The 27115-nt window shown below is 42.9% G+C and overlaps 1 protein-coding gene across 4 annotated transcripts in view; it reads right to left on the minus strand.

Moving 5' to 3' along the window:
- Positions 1 to 3816, minus strand: part of LOC123090758 (uncharacterized) — an 11053-nt gene extending 7237 nt beyond the window's left edge. For all 4 annotated transcript variants that reach the window (XM_044512095.1, XM_044512097.1, XM_044512096.1 and 1 more), the window contains exons 1-5: positions 3702 to 3816; positions 2493 to 2670; positions 2334 to 2408; positions 1482 to 1991; positions 704 to 1069 (exon numbers count right to left, since the gene is read on the minus strand). In XM_044512095.1, the coding sequence (XP_044368030.1) occupies positions 704 to 1069; positions 1482 to 1991; positions 2334 to 2408; positions 2493 to 2657 (1116 nt within the window). In that variant the 5' untranslated portion in view covers positions 2658 to 2670; positions 3702 to 3816. The remainder of the gene's footprint in view (positions 1 to 703; positions 1070 to 1481; positions 1992 to 2333; positions 2409 to 2492; positions 2671 to 3701) is intronic.
- Positions 3817 to 27115: the final 23299 nt, after the last annotated feature.

Here is a 27115-nt window from a genome sequence, read left to right on the forward strand (position 1 = left end):
GCGGAAGGCGTGGGAGCGGCGAACAGGGCGTGGTGGCCGTGGCCGTGGAGGCCGCGACGGCGACGCCCGCGGCGCGGAGGACAGGCGCGGAAGGTGGTGGCCTCCTCGGCCGCCGCCTCGGCGTCGGGCACGAGCAGGTCTCCGGCGCCGACGAGGACCAACGACGAGGCGTGCCAGGCGGCGGGGACGGGAGTGGGGTTCGGTGCCCGCGTGTGTGGAGGGAAAGAGAGAGAGGAGGGAGCACGTGAGTGGGCCAGCGCTCTAGGGAGCACGTGGGGACGGGAGAGGAGAAAGCCGCTGGCAGGTGGGCCAGCACCCACAAAAAGGCGAAATTAAGCCCCCCAGGAGCCCCCCGGTGCGCTGGGTGTCGTATGGGGTTGCCGGCGGGAATTTTTGCTTCTACCGGCGAAAAACGACGAGTTGGGGGCCCGAGTGGGGCGATTTTTGCCCGCCGGCGCCCAAAAAGTGGCTTGGGGAGGCTTCTTGGGGGCACTAGTGGAGATGCCCTAAGACAGAGCAAGTATTACCTCCGTCCGGGACGGAGGGAGTATAACATTTTTATTTTCAGTTGAGGTGAGAATTATCTTCTTGCTATGACTAGGGCATGTATTTTTTTAAACAACAGCACTAACAATAGTAAAAATACAAATATTAAGTAAAAGGCATCTGAGGCACGCGGCCACAACATACCAAAAACGCTTACCTCAGAATGTGTTTGAATGTATGCAGAAAGATCTTCACCGGCATGGGAAATTACATCAACAAGCAGCCATGCGCAATCAGTAAGTGTCTTCCTTTCCTCCAGAAGCTCCGGTGCCATTGCATGTGAACCTTTCTCCCATCTCAAGGCAAATGAACGCCTCATTATACATTTATTGATAATGTCAAACCCATTTTTCTTACTACTGCCATTTATCTTGGAAGAACTGCCCCCACGGATCTGCTCTTGAGCAGCCAGTAGTAGAACAGCAGACTGGATAATTTTTCCATCCTCAATGTAATTCCAGAGCTCTTGAAGTACATTATTTGTTTTTTCTGCAAGCAGTCTAGTTGTGTCCAAGAAGACCTTCTGTAAAACAACAACAAACAAAAAATAAAGTCCATTTAGCATTCATATGCAAGCAAGTAATGTTGAATAATCTTTCTGTGTATCGCCATGTTTCCTCCTATCAAAATAAATATGGATCAGGGACAATCTCCAAGGCAAAGAAAATAAAATTAATAACTAGCAACAATTTTTGTATATTTTATTGATGACTTTTTATCCTTACTATAAGAACATACGGAAGACATGAAGTAAGACAAAAAGGATCAACAAACAAAAACTTTACACTCTCTCACAAGTTGAGATGAAAGGATGCCCGGTACTTAGTATGACTAATTTCATTATAACCTGTCACGGGTTTATGGTATGACCACAGTTACTCTTTGGGTCATGCTGCAAAAGTAGTAATACGTATAGGGAGGGAAATGAAACAGACCATTTCAGGTAGACACAGCAGATGAATAAGCTTGTAAATATAATCCAGATGACTCTGGCTGCGAGAAAGATTGTCCTCCAGATACTTATGCAGGCAAGTATTCTCAATTGCGACATGGAGCGGGAGTAGATTCTCAATGACATCAAAAATGGCATCATTGCCAACTGTGCGCACATTGGGCGATGCACCATGGCGTAAAAGCAGCTTGATCATGTCAAGAGAGAACCTTTCAGCAGCTTCGTGGAGCGGGAAGTATCCATATTTGTTTATGCAGTTGGGATTGGCGTGCATCCCATAGAGCCCAGGTGCCATGCCCTCCAATACGACTTTTGCACATCGCAGGGCATTGAAACTGACAATGAAGGTTAAGGTTTGTGGGGTGATGGTAAGATCCGATGACATGCCCCGACCTCTACAGTTCTGGAAGAGTTGGAGGAAGCACCGGGCACTATCCTTTACAAGGATGGGCTCCAATTCGGCATATTTGTCCAAGAAGTTATCAGACACCCACTAGAGGAGTCCGTCACAATTGAAAAAGTTGAAAGGCATCAGTTATCCAACTAAAAGCACAACAAAATAAACTGTCTTGTGGTCTATGGAGATGCATGTATGACAACAACAATGAAAACAACAATGAAAACAACAAAACCTTGTAACCTAAGCAAGTTGGTGTAGGCTAAATATAAACCCAAACATGAGGCAGCAACAAGGAGGGAGGAGAAAGTAAGGGAATCTAAAGCTAGCATGGTTCAGGCATGTGAATCAACATGTTCCGATCCAAGGTTCATATATGACAACTAATGTAATTGAATGAATCATCAATCAAATTATGTAAACGAAGGTAACACAAACCTGGGGAGCAGGGTCTGGGATGATTATGTCATTTGCTATGGACTTGGCGATCTTAATATCCCCTTCTAGCATAAGCTGAAAGAGCAAATGTCAAGAGTCAGCACTGGGAAAGAAAAAACAAGGCGAGAGGAATATCACACAGATGGATAGTTATCATACCTCCTTGACCTTTCTGAAATTAAAACCCTCGGTAACTTGAAAATAAGGGACAAGGTAGTCCGGATAATCATTTCTTACTGTAATTGCTTTATCTTTACCATTAACGTTGTATTTGCTCAGGGCAAGTAAGTCCCTTTTCCACCGTGCATCAAAATTCAATTCCATCCTTTTTGTTTTCCTGAAACATGGAAGTAATCTCGAATTACGTTGGAAACAAGCTTACTACAGGGGCCACTGAAATAAATCCAGGGAAGACCCTGAGATAAAATGAGTCCTGTCTAAAATGGGTCGCGGATCACTGAAACATAAACATATGCTGCAAATAGAAAATGATGTATTTACCCTGTAAATATCCTGAAATGTACTCCCTCCGTCCTTTAAAGAGTGTACTTCCAACTTTATTGGAGGGTCAAACTATCTCAAAGTTTGACCGAGTTTGTGCAAAAATATATCAATGTTTGTGAAATCAAATAGGTATATGATGAAAGTATATTTTATCACGAATCTAATGCTACTAATTTGATGGCATAAATGTTGATGTATTATTATATAAACACGGTCAAATATAAAAAAGTTTGACTTTCCAAGAAAGTTGGAAGTACACTCTTTAAAGGACGGAGGGAGTAACAATGCTAAATGCGAGAAAAAGGGCCGCACAAAAAGTTTCTGAAATACAAGTCGAACCGGGTGCTAGAAACTCTGCTGCATATGCAGACATTATGGAAATCCAGAAACCAAAGGCTAAATTTGATGTTACAGTTCACCAAGTATAAACGATAGTCATCACTCGTTAATGAACCCCACGAATAACTGAATTGCCCTTGCTGATGCCACCCGAAGGACAACGAGACATCTTCACATGCAAGGCACGACTACCAACTGAACAAAAACAGTAGTCGCATTTTAAGCACTGTCATATTTACTTTTCATTAAAAAAACACGTCACGAATCAGTCCAATGTGCAAGGAATCAGTCCAACAGCTCGCAGAGTACATACACACAGATGGGCTAGGAAGCAACTGAGACTCTGGCAAAACAAGGTGCAAGAAAATTAAGCTTTATATTCAGATCGGAAACTAGATCAATCAAGAAGGACGCGTCTAACAATTTCAGCAGTAATCTAGGGCAAGGTTCGGCACACAGACAGAAACCATACATCAAACGAGAAGGATTGGAAGAGTGGTGCGCGTGCGGCGGGAAGAGCGGTACCTGGTTGGCGGCTCGCCGCGGATCTGGAAGGAAGGAGGCGACGGCGCGTACGTCGGCCACTCGCCTCGCGCCGCCACACTGTATCTGACGGCTGGGAATTTTTTTGAGAGCTTTCTTTTTTCGAGAGAGAGAAAGCCACGTGCGATCAAAAAGGCCCATTGAAATTATCAGGACGGCACGGCGGGCGCGGCTATGTGCCGCCCGCAGCGACGCCGACGCATGGCTCGCCAGCAGCTAGACCGAAAAGGCCCGGCCCAGTAACCACTTGCAGCGTCAGGCTAACGTCAAGATGACATCATACGAGTTCATTTTTTTTCGCTTTCCCTTCAAACTACAACTTTCGTTTTTAAATTCTGTTTATGTTCGAAATATTCTAATTATAAATATGTATATTAATAAAACCCTTTAAATTAAAAAAAGGTTAATCTTGCATTTGAAAAATATTAAACATGTACAGAAAAATATTTCTAATGTATACAAAAAGTGTATAACATGAATGAAAAAATAGAAATGTTTATCATGTATGCGGAAAAATGTTCATCATGTCTACGGAAATGTTAATCATGTGTATGCAAAAACGTTAATCATGTGTCCAAAAAATGTTTCTGAGAATTAAAAAATATCACAGATTTCCACATAACATTTTCAAAAATGTTTATGTAATGTAGAAAAAATGTTTGTGAAATTGAAACAAATTTTTTCAGGAAATGTACGTCACATTTAGAAAAATCTTCACAAGTTTCAAAAATGTGTTTGCGACATTTTCAGAAAATATTTATGCAATGTACAAAAACTGTTTATACAATGTATAAAAACGTTTCTATCAGTTGAAAAATATTTCAACATGTATTTGAATTTTTTTAATATATTTCGAACATATTGTTTTGCAAAAAATGTTGAATATGTATTTGAAAAAAGTTAAATGTCTATACTTTTTTTACATGTATACATTTTGTAACAAAAGTAGGCATGTGTTGGAAAAATAAAAATAAAGTAGTCATGTTTCAAAAAACAAAGAAAACCGAGAAAAAACAAAAAGGAAAGCGAAGAAACAAAAAGAAGCAAGAAAGAAACAAAGAAAATCATAAGTGCAAAAGAAGAAGAATAAATTGAAGAATACCGTCAAAAACAAAGGAAACTGACAAAATAACAAAGAAAAAAAAGAAAACAGCGAAAAACCAAAAAACAAAGAAAACAGTTGCAAAAATAAAGGAAAAACCAAAATATAATGAAGAAAAAATCAAAGAAAATTGGCAAAGAAAACAAGGAAAACCGAATGAAAAACAACAGAAAACAAAAAAAATCAGACTGGACCGATGAACACACCTATCAGACCCGGCGTGAGGGAAGCTAGTGATCGATGCAGCTAAACGGGCCAGCCCATTACTTTTTCGCCCATTGGTGATTCCTATTAAAAATCAGTACCAGTCACAAAATAGCTGTCACTCGGCATCACCCACGCAGACACACTTAATATACGGGATGTGCCGGGCCAACACCTGTGCTGCGCACCTAGCCCAGACATGACACACCAAAGAAACGGGGGAGCTAATATATGGAAAAAATCTAGAAAAAACAGGGTGTGCAGTGCTGGCACACATACCCAACCTCGCGGTCCAGGCACAACCCGGTTATAATTGTGTCCGGTCAGCCCCACCATGGGTCGGGCACATGCTATGGGGCCAGCACACCAGGATTAACGCATTTGGTTACCTTTGGAAATGATCAAATGAACAAACAGAAGCCTTGAACCTCTTTACAAGTGTGGCCACCTCGGTTATTTTTTTGGTTACCACTAAAAATGTTTATTTTTTGGCCTTGTTTAACGAAGAGGAATGGAAACAATTTTAGAGAGGGGAATTCACCTTATGTGGCGATTTCTAGCGAGTCACTGGTCCTTATCTCTAACCTCCCGAAGCTTGAAGAGGCTTAATTTTTCAAAAGATCTTTTTAAGGAATTAAGACGCACCTAACCGAACCGTCAACCGGTTTTTCTCTTCAATAATTTAGGAGTCGTTTCGGATGTGCCTCAAATTTAGAAGTTCGAAGCAACTTCTGAGCAAGAAATAGTCCCCCCCCCCACCCCCACCCCCGACAGCCTCGCTCCCACGCTCGCCCTCATCCATGTCGGCGTTGACTTCAATCTAGACCCGTAGCCTCCGCCACCATCCCATCGACACCACGTACCCCCCGCAACACTTAGATTCGCTCAATGGTTGCCATCACTGCGCTTCACTAGAAGTGTTTACACCTTTTAAAATTCAATGAATGCATTTTAAATTTCATGAACACTTTTTAAACCATGTATCATCCGGCCATGTAGTTGTCTAGTTCCCTCCGATGTCTCTTATAGACGCAGACGCTCACAAAACATGTACATACCCTCACCCCTATAAAATGCACGTACACTCTATCCCTATGAACAGATTCAAAAGACTAAGCTGACACTTCACACATGTGCAACGCTATCGACAGGAATGTCGCCTCCCACTAAACGAATATTCTACCTTTAGGAGACACCAAAGAGTGAAAATATGTGGTCTGGTCCCTTGTGGGATTGGGGTACCATTGCCCTAGTAACCATCCAATCAAAGATTGGTTCTCACGTTCTGGTCCAGAATGTAATCTAATTCTGTTTTTCATTTTTCATGATCGTGACACCAAACTTTATTAGGAAATAGTAATGTTTACAGCTAAAATAATTGGGCTATAAGGTAGAGCCCGACCAATACCTAGCAAAGACGCATGCTTGATGAGATTATGAACTTCAAAGTTGAAATTCCATTATTCATGAGCAAGCTTGGACTGAATGTATAAGCCACACGTGGCGCCCCAAACCTAGACCAAAAGCATGTATGGCGAGGTTACGAGCCTCTTGATTCGAGTCACGACCTTCGAAGATGAAGGTACATTGAAGAAATTGTGCAACCGTAGCTGTAATTTCCTTCACAATGCTTGCGTATATTCCTCCTATGCCATGCGAGATGTCGCGCACCACTCCCTGTCAGTCAGACGCGATGATAACATGTGTTAAACCAAGATCATTAGCCAAGGCCAGCGCCTCTCGACACGCAAGTGCTTCAAGGGTTGCTGGATCAGTAACACCGATGCATCTGATTGCCGAGGCTCCCATGTACGTGCCCTCCGAGTTCCTGCAAACAGCACTATAGGCTCCTTCATTACATGACCGAGCTGAAGGAAATATGCCCTAGAGGCAATAGTAAAGTTATTATTTATTTCCTTATTTCATGATAAATGTTTATTATTTAATGCTAGAATTGTAATAAATGGAAACTTGATACATGTGTGAATACATAGACAAACTTAATGTCACTAGTATGCCTCTACTTGACTAGCTCATTAATCAAAGATGGTTATGTTTCCCAACCATAGACATGAGTTGTCATTTGATTAACGGGATCACATCATTAGGAGAATGATGTGATTGACATGACCCATTCCATTAGCTTAGCACTTGATCGTTTAGTATGTTGCTATTGCTTTCTTCATGACATATACATGTTCCTATAACTATGAGATTATGCAACTCCCGTTTACCGGAGGAACACTTTGTGTGCTACCAAACGTCACAACATAACTGGGTGATTATAAAGAATCTCTATAGGTGTCTCCAAAGGTATATGTTGAGTTGGCGTATTTCGAGATTAGGTTTTGTCACTCTGATTGTGTGAGAGGTATCTCTGGGCCCTCTCGGTAATGCACATCACTATAAGCCTTGCAAGCAATGTAGCTAATGAGTTAGTTACGGGATGATGCATTACATAACGAGTAAAGAGAATTGCCGGTAACGAGATTGAACTAGGTATTGGGATACCGATGATCGAATCTCGGGCAAGTAACATACCGATGACAAAGGGAACAACGTATGTTGTTATGCGGTTTGACCGATAAAGATCTTCATAGAATATGTAGGAGCCAATATGGGCATCCAGGTTCCGCTATTGGTTATTGACCAGAGAGATGTCTCGATCATGTCTACATAGTTCTCGAACCCGTAGGGTCCGCACGCTTAACGTTCGTTGACGATATAGTATTATATGAGTTATGTATGTTGGTAACCGAATGTTGTTCGGAGTCCCAAATGAGATCACGGACATGACGCGGAACTCCAGAATGGTCCGGAGATGAAGTTTAATATATGGGATAATGTTGTTTGGTCTCCGGAAGGGTTCCGAAATTCACCGGAAGGGGTTCTGGATGTTTCCCGAAATGTTTGGGTACGAGAACACGTTATTTGGGCCAAAGGGGAAAGCCCACAAGGTTTTTGGAAAGCGCAAAAGGAAGTTTTGCGGAGTCCAGGGGCCAGACGCCAGGGTCCCTGGCGTCTGGCCCTGGAGTCCGAGAAGGACTCTTGCCTTTCGGGTGAAACCGACTTTGTGGAGGCTTTTACTCCAAGTTTTGACCCCAAGGCTCAACATATAAATAGAGGGGCAGGGCTAGCACCAAGGACACATCAAGAAACACCAAGCCGTGTGCCGGCAACCCCGTCCCCTCTAGTTTATCCTCCGTCATAGTTTCCGTAGTGCTTAGGCGAAGCCCTGCGGAGATTGTTCTTCACCAACACCGTCACCACGCAGTCGTGCTGCCAGAACTCATCTACTACTTCGTCCGTCTTGCTGGATCGAGAAGGCGAGGACGTCATCGAGCTGAACGTGTGCAGAACTCCGAGGTGCCGTGCGTTCGGTACTTGGATCGGTCGGATCGTGAAGACGTACGACTACATCAACCGCGTTGATAAACGCTTCCGCTTAGCGATCTTCAAGGGTATGAAGATACACTCCCCCTCTGTTGCTATGTATCACCATGATCTTGCGTGTGCGTAGGAATTTTTTTGAAATTACTACGTTCCCCAACAGTGGCATCCGAGCCTGATTTTATGCGTAGATGTTATATGCACGAGTAGAGCACAAGTGAGTTGTGGGCGATACAAGTCATACTTTGGTTCGGCGGTATTGTTGGATGAAGCGGCCCAGACCGACATTACGCGTACGCTTACGCGAGACTGGTTCTACCGACGTGCTTTGCACACAGGTGGCTGGCGGGTGTCAGTTTCTCCAACTTCAGTTGAACCGAGTGTGGCTACGTCCGGTCCTTGAGTAGGTTAGAACAACACTAACTTGACGAACTATCGTTGTGGTTTTGATGCGTAGGTAAGAACGGTTCTTTCTCAGCCCGTAGCAGCCACATAAAATTTGCAACAACAAAGTAGAGGACGTCTAACTTGTTTTTGTAGGAAATATTGTGATGTGATATGGTCAAGACGTGATGCTATATTTTATTGCCGAGTTATCGGCAACTGGCAGGAGCCATATGGTTGTCGCTTTATTGTATGGAATGCAATCGCCCTGTAATTGCTTTACTTTATCACTAAGTGGTAGGGATAGTCGTAGAAGCAATAGGTGGTGAAACGACAACGATACTACGATGGAGATCAAGGTGTCGCGCCGGTGACGATGGTGGTCATGACGGTGCTTCGGAGATGGAGATCACAAGCACAAGATGATGATGGTCATATCATATCACTTATATTGATTGCATGTGATGTTTATCCTTTATGCATCTTATTTTGCTTTGATTGACGGTAGCATTATAAGATGATCTCTCACTAAATTTCAAGGTATAAGTGTTCTCCCTGAGTATGCACCATTGCGAAAGTTCTTCGTGCTGAGACACCACGTGATGATCGGGTGTGATAGGCTCTACGTTCAAATACAATGGGTGCAAAACAGTTGCACACCTGGAATACTCAGGTTAAACTTGACGAGCCTAGCATATACAGATATGGCCTCGGAACACTGAGACCGAAAGGTCGAGCGTGAATCATATAGAAGATATGGTCAACATAGTGATGTTCACCATTGAAAACTACTCCATCTCACGTGATGATCGGACATGGTTTAGTTGATTTGGATCACGTGATCACTTAGATGATTAGAGGAATGTCTATCTAAGTGGGAGTTCTTAAGTAATATGATTAATTGAACTTTAATTTATCATGAACTTAGTCCTAGTAGTATTTTGCAAATTATGTTGTAGATCAATAGCTTGCGTTATAGCTTCCCTATGTTTTTATATGTTCCTAGAGAAAAACTATGTTGAGAGATGTTAGTAGCAATGATGCGGACTTGGTCCGTGATTTGAGGTTTATCCTCATTGCTGCACAGAAGAATTATGTTCTTGATGCACCGCTAGGTGACAGACCTATTGCAGGAGCAGATGCAGACATTATGAACGTTTGGCTAGCTCAATATGATGACTACTTGATAGTTTTGTGCACCATGTTGTATGGCTTAGAACCGGGACTACAAAAACGTTTTTTGAAACATCACGGAACATATGAGATGTTCCATGAGATGAAATTGATATTTCAGACTCATGCCCGTGTCAAGAGGTATGAGACCTCTGACAAATACTTCGCCTAAAAGATGGAGGAGAACTGCGCAACTAGTGAGAAAGTGCTTAGATTGTATGAGTACTACAATCACTTCAATCAAGTGGGAGTTAATCTTCTAGATAAGATAGTGATTGGCAGAGTTCTCTAGTCACCATCACCAAGTTGCTGGAATTTCATGATGAACTATAGTATGCAAGGGATGACGAAAACCATTCCCGAGCTCTTCGTGATGGTGAAATTAACGAAGGTAGAAATCAAGAAAGAACATCAAGTGTTGATGATTGACAAGATCACTAGTTTCAATAAAAGGGCAAAGGGAAATAAAGGGAACTTCAAGTAGAATGGCAAGCAAGTTGTCACTCCCATGAAGAAGCCCAAAGCTGGACCAAAGCTTGAAACTGAGTGCTTCTACTGCAAAGGAAATGGTCACCGGAAGTGGAAATGCCCTGAATATTTGGTAGATATGAAGGATGGAAAAGTGAACAAGGGTATATTTGATATACAGGTTATTTATGTGTACCTTACTAGTGTTTATAGTAACCCCTGGGTATTTGATACTTGTTCGGTTGCTAAGATTAGTAACTCGAAACAGGAGTTACAGAATAAACAGCGACTAGTTGAGGGTGAAGTGACGATGTATGTTGGAAGTGGTTCCAAAATTGATATGATCATCATCGTACACTCCCTATACTTTCGAGATTATTGTAGAACCTAAATAAATGTTATTTGGTGTTTGCATTGAGCATAAATATGATTAGATCATGTTTATTGCGATACGATTATCCATTTAAGACGGAGAATAAATTGTTATTCTGTTTACATGAATAAAACCTTCTATGGTCATACACCCAATGTTGATGGTTTATTGAATCTTGATCGTAGTAATAAACATATTCATAATATTAATGCCAAAAGATGCAAAATTGATAATGATAGTGCAACATATTTGTGGCACTGCCGTTTGGGTCATATCGGTGTAAAGCATAAATAAACTCCTTAAAGATGGACTTTTGGAATCACTTGATTATGAATCATTTGATGCTTGCGAACCGTGCCTTATGGGCAAGATGACTAAAACTCCGTTCTCCGGAAAAATGGAACGAGCTACTGACTTATTGGAAATAATACATACTGATGTATGCGAACCAATGAGTGTTGATGCTCGTGGCGAATATCGTTATTTTCTGACCTTCACAGATGATTTGAGTAGATATGGGTATATCTACTTAATGAAACACAAGTCTGAAACATTTGAAAAGTTCAAAGAATTTCAGAGTGAAGTAGAGAATCATCGTAACAAGAAAATAAAGTTTCTACGACCTGATCGTGGAGGAGAATATTTGAGTTATGAGTTTGGCCTTCATATAAAACAATGTGGAATAGTTTCACAGCTCATGCCACATGGAACACCACAGCGTAATGGTGTATCCGAACGTCGTAACCACACTTTATTGGATATGGTGCGATCTATGATGTATCTTACCGATTTACCACTATCTTTTTGGGGTTCTGCATTAGAGATAGTTGCATTCACTTTAAAATGGGGCACCATCAAAATCCATTGAGACGACGCCTTATGAACTGTGGTTTGGCAAGAAACCAAAGTTGTCGTTTCTTAAAGTTTGGGGCTGCGATGCTTATGTGAAAAAGTTTCAACCTGATAAGCTCGAACCCAAATCGGAGAAGTGCGTCTTCATAGAATACCCAAAGGAAACTGTTGGGTACACCTTCTATCACAGATCCGAAGGCAAGATATTCGTTGCTAAGATGGATCCTTTCTAGAGAAGGAGTTTCTCTCGAAACAAGTGAGTGGGAGGAAGTAGAGTTTGATAAGGTAATTGTACCTGCTCCCTTATTGAAAGTAGTTCATCACAGAAACCAGTTCCTATGACGCCTACACCGATTAGTGAGGAAGTTGATGATGATGATCATGAAACTTCGGATCAAGTTACTACCAAACCTCGTAGGTCAACCAGAGTAAGATCCGCACCAGAGTGGTATGGTAATCCTGTTATGGAGGTCATGTTACCTGACCATGATGAACCTACGAACTATGAGGAAGCGATGATGAGCCCAGATTCCGCAAAATGGCTTGAGACCATGAAATCTGAGATGGGATCCATGTATGAGAACAAAGTGTGGACTTTGGTGGAGTTGCCCGATGATCGGCAAGCCATATTATATAAATGAATCTTCAAGAGGAAGACGGACATTGATAGTAGTGTTACTATCTACAAAGCTATACTTGTCAAAAAAAGGTTTTTGACAGAGTTCAAGATGTTGAATACGATGAGATTTTCTCACTCATATCGATGCTTAAGTCTGTCCGAATCATGTTAGAAATTGCCACATTTTATGAAATTTGGCAAATGGATGTCAAAACTGCATTCCATAATGTATTTATTAAAGAAGAGTTGTATATGATGCAACCAGAAGGTTTTGTCGATCCAAAGGGTGCTAACAAAGTGTGCAAGCTCCAGCGATCCATTTATGGACTCGTGCAAGCCTCTCGGAGTTGGAATAAACACTTTGATAGTTTGATCAAAGTATATGGTTTTATACAGACTTCTGGAGAAGCCTGTAATTACAAGAAAGTGAGTGGGAGCTCTGTAGCATTTCTGATATTATATGTGGACGACATATTGTTGATTGGAAATGATATAGAATTTCTGGATAGCATAAAAGGATACTTGAATAAAAGTTTTTCAATGAAAAACCTCGGTGAAGTTGCTTACACATTGAGCATCAAGATCTATAGAGATAGATCAAAACGCTTGATAAGATTTTTCAATGAGTACATACCTTGATAAGTTTTTGAAGTAGTTCAAAATGGAACAATCAAAGAAGGAGTTCTTGCCTGTGTTGCAAGGTGTGAAGTTGAGTAAGACTCAAAACCCGACCATGGCAGAAAATAGAAAGAGAATGAAAAGTCATTCCCTATGCCACAGTCATAGGTTCTATAAAGTATGCTATGCTGTGTACCAAACCTATTGTATACTTTGTTCTGAGTTTGGCAAGGGAGTACAATTTTGATCTAAGAGTAGATCACTGGACAGCGGTCAAGAATATCCTTATGAGGACCAAGGAAATATTTCTCGATTATGGAGGTGATAAAAGAGCCCGTCGTAAGGAGTTACATCGGTGCAAGCTTTTACACTGATCCAGATGACTCTAAGTCTCAATCTGGATACATATTGAAAGTGGGAGCAATTAGCTAGAGTAGCTCCGTGCAGAGCATTGTAGACATAGAAAATTTGCAAAATACATACAACTCTGAATGTAACAGACTCGTTGACTATACTTCTCTCACGAGCAAAACATGATCATACCTTAGTACTCTTTAGGTGTTTATCACATAGCAATGTGAACTAGATTATTGACTCTAGTAAACCCTTTGGGTGTTGATCACATGACGATGTGAACTATGGGTATTAATCACATACAGATGTGAATATTGGTGTTATATCACATGGTGATGTGAACTAGATTATTGACTCTAGTGCAAGTGGGAGACTTAAGGAAATATGCCCTATAGGAAATAATTAAGTTATTATTTATTTCCTTATTTCACGATAAATGTTTATTATTCATGCTAGAATTGTATTAAACGGAAACTTGATACATGTGTGAATACATAGACAAACTTAATGTCACTAGTATGCCTCTACTTGACTAGCTCATTAATCAAAGATGGTTATGTTTCCTAACCATAGACATGAGTTGTCATTTGATTAACGGGATCACATCATTAGGAGAATGATGTGATTGACATGACCCATTCCGTTAGCTTAGCACTTGATCGTTTAGTATGTTGCTATTGCTTTCTTCATGACTTATACATGTTCCTACAACTATGAGATTATGCAACTCCCGTTTACCGGAGGAACACTTTGTGTGCTACCAAATGTGACAACATAACTGGATGATTATAAAGGATCTCTACATGTGTCTCCAAAGGTATATGTTGAGTTGGCATATTTCGAGATTAGGTTTTGTCACTCCGATTGTCGGAGAGGTATCTCTGGGCCCTCTCAGTAATGCACATCACTATAAGCCTTGCAAGCAATGTAGCTAATGAGTTAGTTACAGGATGATGCATTACGTAACGAGTAAAGAGACTTGTCGGTAAAGAGATTGAACTAGGTATTGGGATACCGATGATCGAATCTCGGGCAAGTAACATACCGATGACAAAGGGAACAACCTATGTTGTTATGCGATTTGACCGATAAAGATCTTCGTAGAATATGTAGGAGCCAATATGGGCATCCAGGTTCGGCTATTGGTTATTGACCAGAGAGATGTCTCGGTCATGTCTACATAGTTCTCGAACCCGTAGGGTCTGCACGCTTAACGTTCGTTGACGATATAGTATTATATGAGTTATGTATGTTGGTAACCGAATGTTGTTCGGAGTCCCAAATGAGATCACGGACACGACGAGGAACTCCGGAATGGTCTGGAGATGAAGTTTAATATATGGGATAATGTTGTTTGGTCTCCGGAAGGGTTCCGGAATTCACCGGAAGGGGTTTCGGATGTTTCCCGAAATGTTTGGGTATGAGAACACGTTATTTGGGCCAAAGGGGAAAGCCCACAAGGTTTTTGGAAAGCGCAAAAGGAAGTTTTGCGGAGTCCAGGGGCCAGACGCCAGGGTCCCTGACGTCTGGGTCCAGACGCCGGGAACCCTGGCATATGGCCCTGGAGTCCGAGAAGGACTCTTGCCTTTCGAGTGAAACCGACTTTGTGGAGGCTTTTACTCCAAGTTTCGACCCCAAGGCTCAACATATAAATAGAGGGGCAGGGCTAGCACCAAGGACACATCAAGAAACACCAAGCCGTGTGCCGGCAACCCCGTCCCCTCTAGTTTATCCCCCGTCATAGTTTTCGTAGTGCTTAGGTGAAGCCCTGCGGAGATTGTTCTTCACCAACACCGTCACCATGCCATCGTGCTGCCGGAACTCATCTACTACTTCGCCCGTCTTGCTGGATTGAGAAGGCGAGGACGTCATCGAGCTGAACGTGTGTAGAACTCCGAGGTGCCGTGCGTTCGGTACTTGGATCGTATGGATCGTGAAGACTTATGACTACATCAACCGCGTTGATAAACGCTTCCGCTTAGCGATCTTCAAGGGTATGAAGATACACTCCCCCTCTCGTTGTTATGCATCACCATGATCTTGCGTGTGCGTAGGATTTTTTTTGAAATTACTACGTTCCCCAACACGAGCCACCGCCCCATCTACTCTGACCTTAAACACCCCTGAAGGTGGTGGAATCCACTTGGGTTTCACTCTAACCGGACTGGCAGAAGTATCTGTTGGCTTCTTCGGCCTGCACTCTTTCAATTCATAGAGATATTTCATTATAAAGCCATGAGTTTGCTGCGGGCTCTGGAAGATATGCTCATGGAGTGCCTTGCGCTTAGCATGCCATATCGCCCACAGGCTAATCAGAACCTGATTAAATTCTGTCTCTGGTAGAATCTCCATCATCTCAAAAACCCATCATTTGGCATCTGGCTCCCTTACACTAGTAACTGCTTCAACAAGGTCATTATCTTGGAGAGCCCACACACATCTCGCCACTGTGCAATGCAGCAGGGAATGTTGCCAGGAGTCCTACGCTCCACATATGCCACATGAAGAGACTGTTGACATATTTCTATGATGTAGAAGGTCAGTCGTTGGGATCTATTGTTGAGCCACACGCCATAGGAATATTTTTAATTTAGAAGGCACATCAATCTTCCACAATTTCGACCAAGCTTTCTGCTCACCTGCATCATTTGATGGGTCGGGTCGTCCCTCTAACCATGCCTCACGCCTTAGCTTGGTCATCACTAGCATCCGGTATGCAGACCTGACCGTAAACATACCATTTTTCTCATGTACCAAAGACCAAAAGTCCTCGATCTGGCGAGTGCATAGCGGGATAGCTTGAATTGCTGAAGCATCCGTTGGGATAAAGATTTGCAATTGCTTCTCTATCCCATTCCGCCCAGGGAAGGATCAAATCCCGAACTAGTTGTGGTGGATTGGCTATTCTGCTCATGATTTGCCGCATGTTATGTGGACGGGGTAGCCAGTTATGTTGCTAGATCGAAGTGTTGTTCCCATCGCCTATTCTCCTTATCAAGCCTTGGTTTAGCGTGTCTTGTCTGTCCATAATCGATCTCCACACTTGAGACGGAGCTGATCCTAGCTCAGCTTGCAAAACTTAACAGTTAGGGAAATATTTGGCCTTAAGGATCCGTGCGCTCAAAGAGTTTGGTTCCGTGAGAATCTGCCATGCTTGCCTAGCCAGGAGTGCAAGGTTGAATAATTCTATATCACTGAACCCTAGACCACCGTATTGCTTTGTCCTTGTCATAGTGCTCCAAGACACCCAGCTAGCTTTCCTCTTTTCCTTCCTTGCTGCCCCACCAAAATTTCCGAATAAGCAAGTTTAGGTGCTCACATAAACCACGCGGGAGCTTGAAACATGACATAGAGTAAACAGGGACTACTTGGGCCACTGACTTAATAAGCACCTCTTTCCCCCCAACTGACAGAACCTTTTCCATCAAACCCTTGACTTTATTCCACACTCGATCCTTTAAAAACTTGAAGGCTCCATTCTTACTACTACCAACATTAGTTGGCATGCCAAGGTATCTATCATACAGGCTTTCAGTGGGAATATTTAAGGCCTGCTTAACTTCTGTTTTGAGGCTGGTCGGGCAACCCTTACTGAAGTACACCGAAGACTTTGATAAATTAATTCTTTGCCCCGATGCATTGCAATATCTCTCCATCAAAGAGGACAACTCATTTGCTCCATCAACACTAGCTTTTACAAACATCAGGCTATCATCCGCAAAGAGCAAGTGGCTAACCGGTGGAGCCGTGGGAGCCACTTGAATACCACCAAGGTGCGATGATTTATTTGTTGTTTTTAAGAGGCACGAAAGGCCCTCCGCTGCAAGTAAAAATAGGTAAGGAGAATTGGGTCCCCCTGACGGATTCCCCTAGAAGGTAAAAAACCTTCCAATTTGCCACCATTAAACAGAACTGAAAAGGTAACTGAGCTCACCATCCTCATGATCAAAGAGACTCATGTTGGCACAAAACCCAGTTTTAACATGATGGCCTCCAAATACTCCCATTCGGCATGATAATATGCCTTCATCATATCCATTTTAACAACACATAAACGATTTCTTTTGGCTTTATTCCTCTTCATGAAATGCAAACATTCATATGCCGAGATGATGTTATCTGTGATGAGTCTTCCCGAGACAAAAGCCGACTGCTCCTCTGATATAATCTCTAGTAGGATCTGTTTCAACCTGTTTGAAAGCACCTTCGGAGCAATCTTGTACAACACATTACACAAACTTATTGGCCTGAACTGAGTAAGCTGAGTGGGGTCTTTTACCTTTGGGATCAAAACGAGGATAGTTTCATTGATCACTTCTGGGCTTTCTTCACCTCGAAGTATACGAAGTACCACTTTAGTAACCTCACCGCCACAAATATCCCAATGCCTTAGGAAGAAGTGAGCTGGATAACCGTCCGGGCCCGGTGCCTTCGTTGGGAACATGTGGAAAAGAGCACATTTTACCTCGTCACCTTTAAAAGGGGCTGTTAACATTGCATTCATCTCTGGTGTTACCTTTTCTAGAACAACATCTAGTACGGCGCCCATACCGGATGTGCCTTCTGACGTGAACAAGTTCTGGTAGAAGGAATTCGCCAATGCTGCCATCTCCTTTGGGTCAGATGTCATAGATCCATCCTCCCATTGAACAGATTTTATAAGATTTTTCCTTCTCCTCATACTCGCCCGCCTTTGAAAGTACTTAGTATTCTTATCACCATAACATAACAAAAAGAAGCAAGAAAGAAACAAAGAAAATCATAAGTGCAAAAGAAGAAGAAAAAATGAAGAATAGCGTAAAAAACAAAGGAAACTGACAAAATAACAAAGAAAAAAAGAAAACAGAAGAAACCAGCGAAAAACCAAAAAACAAAGAAAACAGTTGCAAAAAAGGGAAAAACCAAAATATAATGAAGAAAAAATCAAAGAAAATTGGCAAAGAAAACAAGGAAAGCCGAATGAAAAACAACGGAAAACAAAAAAAAAATCAGACTGAACCGATGAACACACCTATCAGACCCGGCGCGAGGGAAGCTAGTGATCGATGCAGCTAAATGGGCCAGCCCATTACTTTGTTGCCCATTGGCGATTCCTATTAAAAATGAGTACCCGTCATAAAATAGCTGTCACTCGGCATCACCCACGCAGACACACTTAATATACGGGATGTGTTGGGCCAACACCTGTGCTGTGCTTCTAGCCCAGACACGACACAACAAAGAAAGGGGGGGGCTAATATATGAAAAAAATCTAGAAAAAACAGGGTGTGCAGTGCTGGCACACATGCCCAACCTCGCGATCCAGGCACAACCCTGTTATAATTGTGCCCGGTCAGCCCCACCATGGGTCGGGCACATGCTATGGGGCCAGCACGCCACGATTAACGCATTTGGTTACCTTTGGAAATGGTCAAATGAACAAACAGAAGCCATTGAACCTCCTTACGAGTGTGGCCACCTTGGTTATTTTTTAGGTTACCACTAAAAATGTTTATTTTTTGGCCTTGTTTAACGAAGAGGAATGGAAACAATTTTAGAGAGGGGAATTCACCTTATGTGGCGATTTCTAGCGAGTCGCTGGTCCTTATCTCTAACCTCCCGAAGCTTGAAGAGGCTTAATTTTTCAAAAGATCTTTTTAAGGAATTAAGACGCACCTAACCGAACCGTCAACCGGTTTTTCTCTTCGATAATTTAGGAGTCGTTTCGGATGTGCCTCAAAGTTAGAAGTTCGAAGCAACTTCTGAACAAGAAATAGCCCCCCCTAACAGCCTTGCTCCCCCGCTCGCCCTCATCCATGTCGGCGTTGACTTCAGTCTAGCCCCATAGCCTCCGCCACCATCCCATCGACACCACGTACCCCCCGCAACACTTAGATTCGCTCAACGGTTGCCATCACTCCGCTTCACTAGAAGTGTTTACACCTTTTAAAATTCAATGAATGCATTTTAAATTTCATGAACACTTTTTAAACCATGTATCATCCGGCCATGTAGTTGTCTAGTTCCCTCTGATGTCTCTTATAGACGCAGACGCTCACAAAACATGTACATACCCTCACCCCTATAAAATGTACATACACTCTACCCCTATGAACACATTCAAAAGACAAAGGTGACACTTCACACATGTGCATCGCTATTGACAGGAATGTCGCCTCCCACTAAACGAATATTCTTCCTTTAGGAGACACCAAAGCGTGAAAATATGTGGTCTGGTCCCTTGTGGGATTGGGGAACCATTGCCCTAGTAACCATCCAATCAAAGATTGGTTCTCACGCTCTGGTCCTGAATGTAATCTAATTCTGTTTTTCATTTTTCATGATTGTGACACCAATCCTTATTAGGTAATAGTAATGTTTACAGCTAAAATAATTGGGCTATAAGGTAGAGCCCGACCAATACCTAGCAAAGACGCATGATTGATGAGATTATGAACTTCAAAGTTGAAATTCCATTATTCATGAGCAAGCTTGGACTGAATGTAATCTAATTCTTCCTTTTCTTTTCTTTTCTTTTTTTGCGTCCAAAACATGCTTGCTTTATTCAACAGAAATGTTCATAGGAATACAATTCAAAGTTGGGGGGTTTATAGGCCACACGTGGCGCCCCAAACCTAGACCGAAAGCATGTTTGGCGAGGCTATGAGGCTCTTGATTTGAGTCACGCCCTTCGAAGATGAAGGTACATTGCAGAAATTGTGCCGCCATAGCTGTAATTTCCTTCACAATGCTTGCGTACATTCCTCCTATGCCATGCGAGATGTCGCACACCACTCCCTGGCAGTTAGACGCGATGATAACATGTGTTAAACCAAGATCATTAGCCAAGGCCAGCGCCTCTCAACACGCAAGTGCTTCAAGGGTTGCCGGGTCAGTAACACTGATGCATCTGATTGCCGATGCTCCCATGTACGTGCCCTCCGAGTTCCTGCAAACATCACTATAGGCTCCATCATTACATGACCGAGCCACCGCCCCATCTACTCTGACCTTAAACACCCCTGAAGGTGGTGGAATCCACTTGGGTTTCGCTCTAACTGGACTGGCAGAAGTAACTGTTGGCTTCTTCGGCCTGCACTCTTCCAATTCATAGAGATATTTCATTATAAAGCCATGAGTTTGCTGTGGGCTCTGGAAGATATGCTCATGGAGTGCCTTGCGCTTAGCATGCCATATCGCCCACAGGCTAATCAGAACCTGATTAAATTCTATCTCTGGTAGAATCTCCATCAGCGCAAAAACCAATCGTTTGGCATCTGGCTCCCTTACACTAGTAACTGCTTCAACAAGGTCATTATCTTGGAGAGCCCACACGCATCTCGCCACTGTGCAATGCAGCAGGGAATGTTGCCAGGAGTCCTCCGCTCCACACAGGCCACATGAAGAGACTGTTGACATATTTCTATGATGTAGAAGGTCAGCCGTTGGGATCGACTGTTGAGCGAGACGCCATAGGAATATTTTTAATTTAGAAGGCACATCAATCTTCCACAATTTCGACCAAGCTTTCTGCTCACCCACATCATTTGATGAGTCGGATCGTCCCTCTAACCATGCCTCACGCCTTAGCTTGGTCGTCACTAGCATCCGGTATGCAGACCTAACCGTAAACATACCATTTTTCTCATGTACCCGAGACCAAAAGTCCTCGATCTGGCGAGTGCATAGCGGGATAGCTTGAATTGCTGAAGCATCCGTTGGGATAAAGATTTCTGCAATTGCTTCTCTATCCCATTCTGCCCTGGGAAGGATCAAATCCCGAACTAGTTGTGGTGGATTGGGTATTCTGCTCATGATTTGCCGCATGTTATGTGGACGGGGTAGCCAGTTATGTTGCCAGATCGAAGTGTTGTTCCCATTGCCTATTCTCCTTATCAAGCCTTGGTTTAGCGTGTCTCGTCTGTCCATAATCGACCTCCACACTTCAGAGGGAGCTGATCCTTGCTCAGCTTGCAAAAATTCACAATTAGGGAAATATTTGGCCTTAAGGATCCTTGTGCTCAAAGAGTTTGGTTCCGTGAGAATCTGCCATGCTTGCCTAGCCAGGAGTGCAAGGTTGAATAATTCTATGTCTCTGAACCCTAGACCACCGCATTGCTTTGGCCTTGTCATAGTGCTCCAAGACACCCAACTAGCTTTCCTCTTTTCCTTCCTTGCTGCCCCACCAAAATTTCCGAATAAGCGAGTTTAGGTGCTCACATAAACCACACAGGAGCTTCAAACATGACATAGAGTAAACAGGGACTGCTTGGGCCACTGACTTAATAAGCACCTCTTTCCCCCCAACTGACAGAACCTTTTCCATCCAACCCTTGACTTTATTCCACACTTGATCCTTTAAAAACTTGAAGGCTCCATTCTTACTACTATCAACATCAGTTGGCATGCAAAGGTATCTATCAGACAGGCTTTTAGTGGGAATATTTAAGGCCTGCTTAACTTCTGTTTTGAGGCTGGTCGGGCACCCCTTACTGAAGTACACCGAAGACTTTGATAAATTAATTCTTTGCCCCGATGCATTACAATATCTCTCCATCAAAGAGGACAACTCATTTGGTCCATCAACACTAGCTTTTACAAACATCAGGCTATCATCCGCAAAGAGCAAGTGGCTAACCGGCAGAGCCATGGTAGCCACTTGAATACCATCGAGGTGCGATGATTCGTTTGTTGTTTTTAAGAGGCACGAAAGGCCCTCTGCTGCAAGTAAAAATAGGTAAGGAGAAATTGGGTCCCCCTGACGGATTTCCCTAGAAGGTAAAAAAACCTTCCAATTTGCCACCATTAAACAGAACTGAAAAGGTAACTGAGCTCACCATCCTCATGATCAAAGAGACTCATGTTGGCGCAAAACCCAGTTTTAACATGATGGCCTCCAAATATTCCCATTCGGCACGATAATATGCCTTCATCGTATCCATTTTAATAGCACATAAATGATTTCTTTTGTCTTTATTCCTCTTCATGAAATGCAAACATTCATATGCCGAGATGATGTTATCTGTGATGAGTCTTCCCGGGACAAAAGTCGACTGCTCCTCTGATATAATCTCTGGTATGATCCGTTTCAACCTGTTTGAAAGCACCTTCGAAACAATCTTGTACAACACATTACACAAACTTATTGGCCTGAACTGAGTAAGCTGAGTGGGGTCTTTTACCTTTGGGATCCAAACGAGGATAGTTTCATTGGTCACTTACGAGCTTTCTTCACCTCGAAGTATACAAAGTACCACTTCAGTAACCTCACCGCCACAAATATCCCAATGCCTTAGGAAGAAGTGAGCTGGATAACCGTCTGGGCCCGGTGCCTTCGTTGGGAACATTTGGAAAAGAGCATGTTTTACCTCGTCACCATTAAAAGGGGATGTTAACATTGCATTCATCTCTGGTGTTACCTTTTCTGGAACAACATCTAGGACGGCGCCCATACCGGATGTGCCTTCTGACGTGAACAAGTTCTGGTAGAATGAATTCGCCAATGCTGCCATCTCCTTCGGGTCAGATGTCATAGATCCATCCTCCCGTTGAAGGGATTTTATAAGATTTTTCCTTCTCCTTATACTCGCCCGCCTTTGAAAGTACTTAGTATTCTTATCACCATAACATAACAAAAAGAAGCAAGAAAGAAACAAAGAAAATCATAAGTGCAAAAGAAGAAGAAAAAATGAAGAATACCGTCAAAAACAAAGGAAACTGACAAAATAACAAAGAAAAAAAAACAGAAGAAACTAGCGAAAAACCAAAAAACAAAGAAAACAGTTGCAAAAAAAAAGGAAAACCCAAAATATAATGAAGAAAAACTCGAAGAAAATTGGCAAGGAAAACCGAATGAAAAACAACAGAAAACAAAAAAAAATCAGATTGAACCGATGAACACACCTATCAGACCCTGCACGAGGGAAGCTAGTGATCGACGCAGCTAAATGGGCCAGCCCATTACTTTGTCGCCCATTGGCGATTCCTATTAAAAATCAGTACCAGTCATAAAATAGCTGTCACTCGGCATCACCCACGCAGACACACTTAATATACGGGATGTGTCGGGCCAACACCTGTGCTGTGCTCCTAGCCCAGACACGACGCAAAAAAGAAACGGGGGGGGGGGGACTAATATATGAAAAAAATCTAGAAAAAACAGGGTGTGCAGTGCTGGCACACATGCCCAACCTCGCGATCCAGGCACAACCCGGTTATAATTGTGTCCGGTCAGCCCCACCATGGGTCGGGCACATGCTATGGGGCCAGCACGCGAGGATTAACATATTTGGTTACCTTTGGAAATGATCAAATGAACAAACAGAAGCCTTGAACCTCTTTACGAGTGTGGCCACCTTGGTTATTTTTTTGGTTACCACTAAAAATGTTTATTTTTTGGCCTTGTTTAATGAAGAGGAATGGAAACAATTTTAGAGAGGGGAATTCACCTTATGTGGTGATTTCTAGCGAGTCGCTGGTCCTTATCTCAAACCTCCCGAAGCTTGAAGAGGATTAATTTTTCAAAAGATCTTTTTAAGGAATTAAGACGCACCTAACTGAACCGTCAACCGATTTTTCTCTTCGATAATTTAGGAGTCGTGTCGGATGTGCCTCAAATTTAGAAGGTTGAAGCAACTTCTGAGCAAGAAATAGTCCCCCACCCCCACCCCCGACAGCCTTGCTCCCCTGCTCGCCTTCATCCATGTCGGCGTTTACTTCAGTCTAGACCCGCAGCCTCTGCCACCATCCCGTTGACACCACGTACCCCCCGCAACACTTAGATTCGCTCAACGGTTGCCATCACTACGCTTCACTAGAAGTGTTTACACCTTTTAAAATTCAATGAATGCATTTTAAATTTCATGAACACTTTTTAAACAATGTATCATCCGACCATGTAGTTGTCTAGTTCCCTCAGATGTCTCTTATAGACGCAGACGCTCACAAAACATCTACATACACTCACCCCTATAAAATGCACGTACACTCTACCCCTATGAACACATTCAAAAGACTAAGCTGACACTTCACACATTTGCATCGCTATCGTCAGTAATGTCGCCTCCCACTAAACGAATATTCTGCCTTTAGGAGACACCAAAGCGTGAAAATATGTGGTCTGGTCCCTTGTGGGATTGGGGTACCATTGCCCTAGTAACCATCCAATCAAAGATTGGTTCTCACGTTCTGGTCCTGAATGTAATCTAATTATGTTTTTCATTTTTCATGATTGTGACACCAAACTTTATTAGGTAATAGTAATGTTTACAGCTAAAATAATTGGGCTATAAGGTAGAGCTCGACCAATACCTAGCAAAGACGCATGCTTGATGAGATTATGAACTTCAAAGTTGAAATTCCATTATTCATGAGCAAGGTTGGACAGAATGTAATCTAATTCTTCCTTTTCTTTTCTTTTCTTTTTTTTTGCGTCCAAAACATGCTTGCTTTATTCAACAGAAATGTTCATAGGAATACAATTCAAAGATGGGGGGTTTATAGGCCACACGTGGCGCCCCAAACCTAGACCGAAAGCATGTTTGGCGAGGCTATGAGCCTCTTGATGCGAGTCACTCCCTTCGAAGATGAATGTACATTGCAGAAATTGTGCCGCCGTAGCTGTAATTTCCTTCACAATGCTTGCGTACATTCCTCCTATGCCATGCGAGATGTCGCACACCACTCCTTGGCAGTTAGACGCGATGATAACATGTGTTAAACCAAGATCATTAGCCAAGGCCAGCGCCTCTCGACACCCAAGTGCTTCAAGGGTTGCTGGATCAGTAACACTGATGCATCTGATTGCCGAGGCTCCCATGTACGTGCCCTCCGAGTTCCTGCAAACAGCACTATAGGCTCCTTCATTACATGACCGAGCCACCGCCCCATCTACTCTAACCTTAAACACCCCTGAAGGTGGTGGAATCCACTTGGGTTTCGCTCTAACCGGACTGGCAGAAGTAACTGTTGGCTTCTTCGGCCTGCACTCTTCCAATTCATAGAGATATTTCATTATAAAGCCATGAGTTTGCTGTGGGCTCTGGAAGATATGCTCATGGAGTGCCTTGCGCTTAGCATGCCATATCGCCCACAGGCTAATCAGAACCTGATTAAATTCTGTCTCTAGTAGAATCTCCATCAGCTCAAAAACCCATCATTTGGCATCTGGCTCCCTTACACTAGTAACTGCTTCAACAAGGTCATTATCTTGGAGAGCCCACACACATCTCGCCACTGTGCAATGCAGCAGGGAATGTTGCCAGGAGTCCTCCGCTCCACACAGGCCACATGAAGAGACTGTTGACATATTTCTATGATGTAGAAGGTCAGCCGTTGGGATCGACTGTTCAGCGAGACGCCATAGGAATATTTTTAATTTAGAAGGCACATCAATCTTCCACAATTTCGACCAAGCTTTCTGCTCACCCGCATCATTTGATGAGTCGGATCGTCCCTCTAACCATGCCTCACGCCTTAGCTTGGTCGTCACTAGCCTCCGGTATGCAGACCTGACCGAAAACATACCATTTTTCTCATATACCCAAGACCAAAAGTCCTCGATCTGGCGAGTGCATAGCGGGATAGCTTGAATTGCTTAAGCATCCATTGGGATAAAGATTTCTGCAATTGCTTCTCTATCCCATTCTGCCCCAGGAAGGATCAAATCCCGAACTAGTTGAGGTGGATTGGCTATTCTGCTCATGACTTGCCGCATGTTATGTGGACGGGGTAGCCAGTTATGTTGCCAGATCAAAGTGTTGTTCCCATTGCCTATTCTCCTTATCAAGCCTTGGTTTAACGTGTCTCGTCCGTCCATAATCGACCTCCACACTTCAGAGGGAGCTGATCCTAGCTCAGCTTGCAAAAATACACAATTAGGGAAATATTTGGCCTTAAGGATCCTTGTGCTCAAAGAGTTTGGTTCCGTGAGAATCTGCCATGCTTGCCTAGCCAGGAGTGCAAGGTTGAATAATTATATGTCTCTAAACCCTAGACCACCGCATTGCTTTGGCCTTGTCATAGTGCTCCAAGACACCCAGCTAGCTTTCCTCTTTTCCTTCCTTGCTGCCCCACCAAAATTTCTGAATAAGCAAGTTTAGGTGCTCACATAAACCACGCGGGAGCTTCAAACATGACATAGAGTAAACAGGGACTACTTGGGCCACTGACTTAATAAGCACCTCTTTCCCCCCAACTGACAGAACCTTTTCCATCCAACCCTTGACTTTATTCCACACTCGATCCTTTAAAAACTTGAAGGCTCCATTCTTACTACTATCAACATCAGTTGGCATGCAAAGGTATCTATCAGACAGGCTTTCAGTGGGAATATTTAAGGCCTGCTTAACTTCTGTTTTGAGGCTGGTCAGGCACCCCTTACTGAAGTACACTGAAGACTTTGATAAATTAATTCTTTGCCCCGATGCATTGCAATATCTCTCCATCAAAGAGGACAACTCATTTGCTCCATCAACACTAGCTTTTACAAACATCAGGCTATCATCCGCAAAGAGCAAGTGGCTAACCGGCGGAGCCATGGTAGCCACTTGAATACCACCAAGGTGCGATGATTCGTTTGTTGTTTTTAAAAGGCACGAAAGGCCCTCTACTGCAAGTAAAAATAGGTAAGGAGAAATTGGGTCCCCCTGACGGATTCCCCTAGAAGGTAAAAAAACCTTCCAATTTGCCACCATTAAACAGAACTGAAAAGGTAACTGAGCTCACCATCCTCATGATCAAAGAGACTCATGTTGGCGCAAAACCCAGTTTTAACATGATGGCCTCCAAATACTCCCATTCGGCACGATAATATGCCTTCATCATATCCATTTTAATAGCACATAAATGATTTCTTTTGGCTTTATTCCTCTTCATGAAAT

This window comes from Triticum aestivum, chromosome 4B (assembly GCF_018294505.1).
Source record: "Triticum aestivum cultivar Chinese Spring chromosome 4B, IWGSC CS RefSeq v2.1, whole genome shotgun sequence".
NCBI lineage: Eukaryota > Viridiplantae > Streptophyta > Magnoliopsida > Poales > Poaceae > Triticum > Triticum aestivum.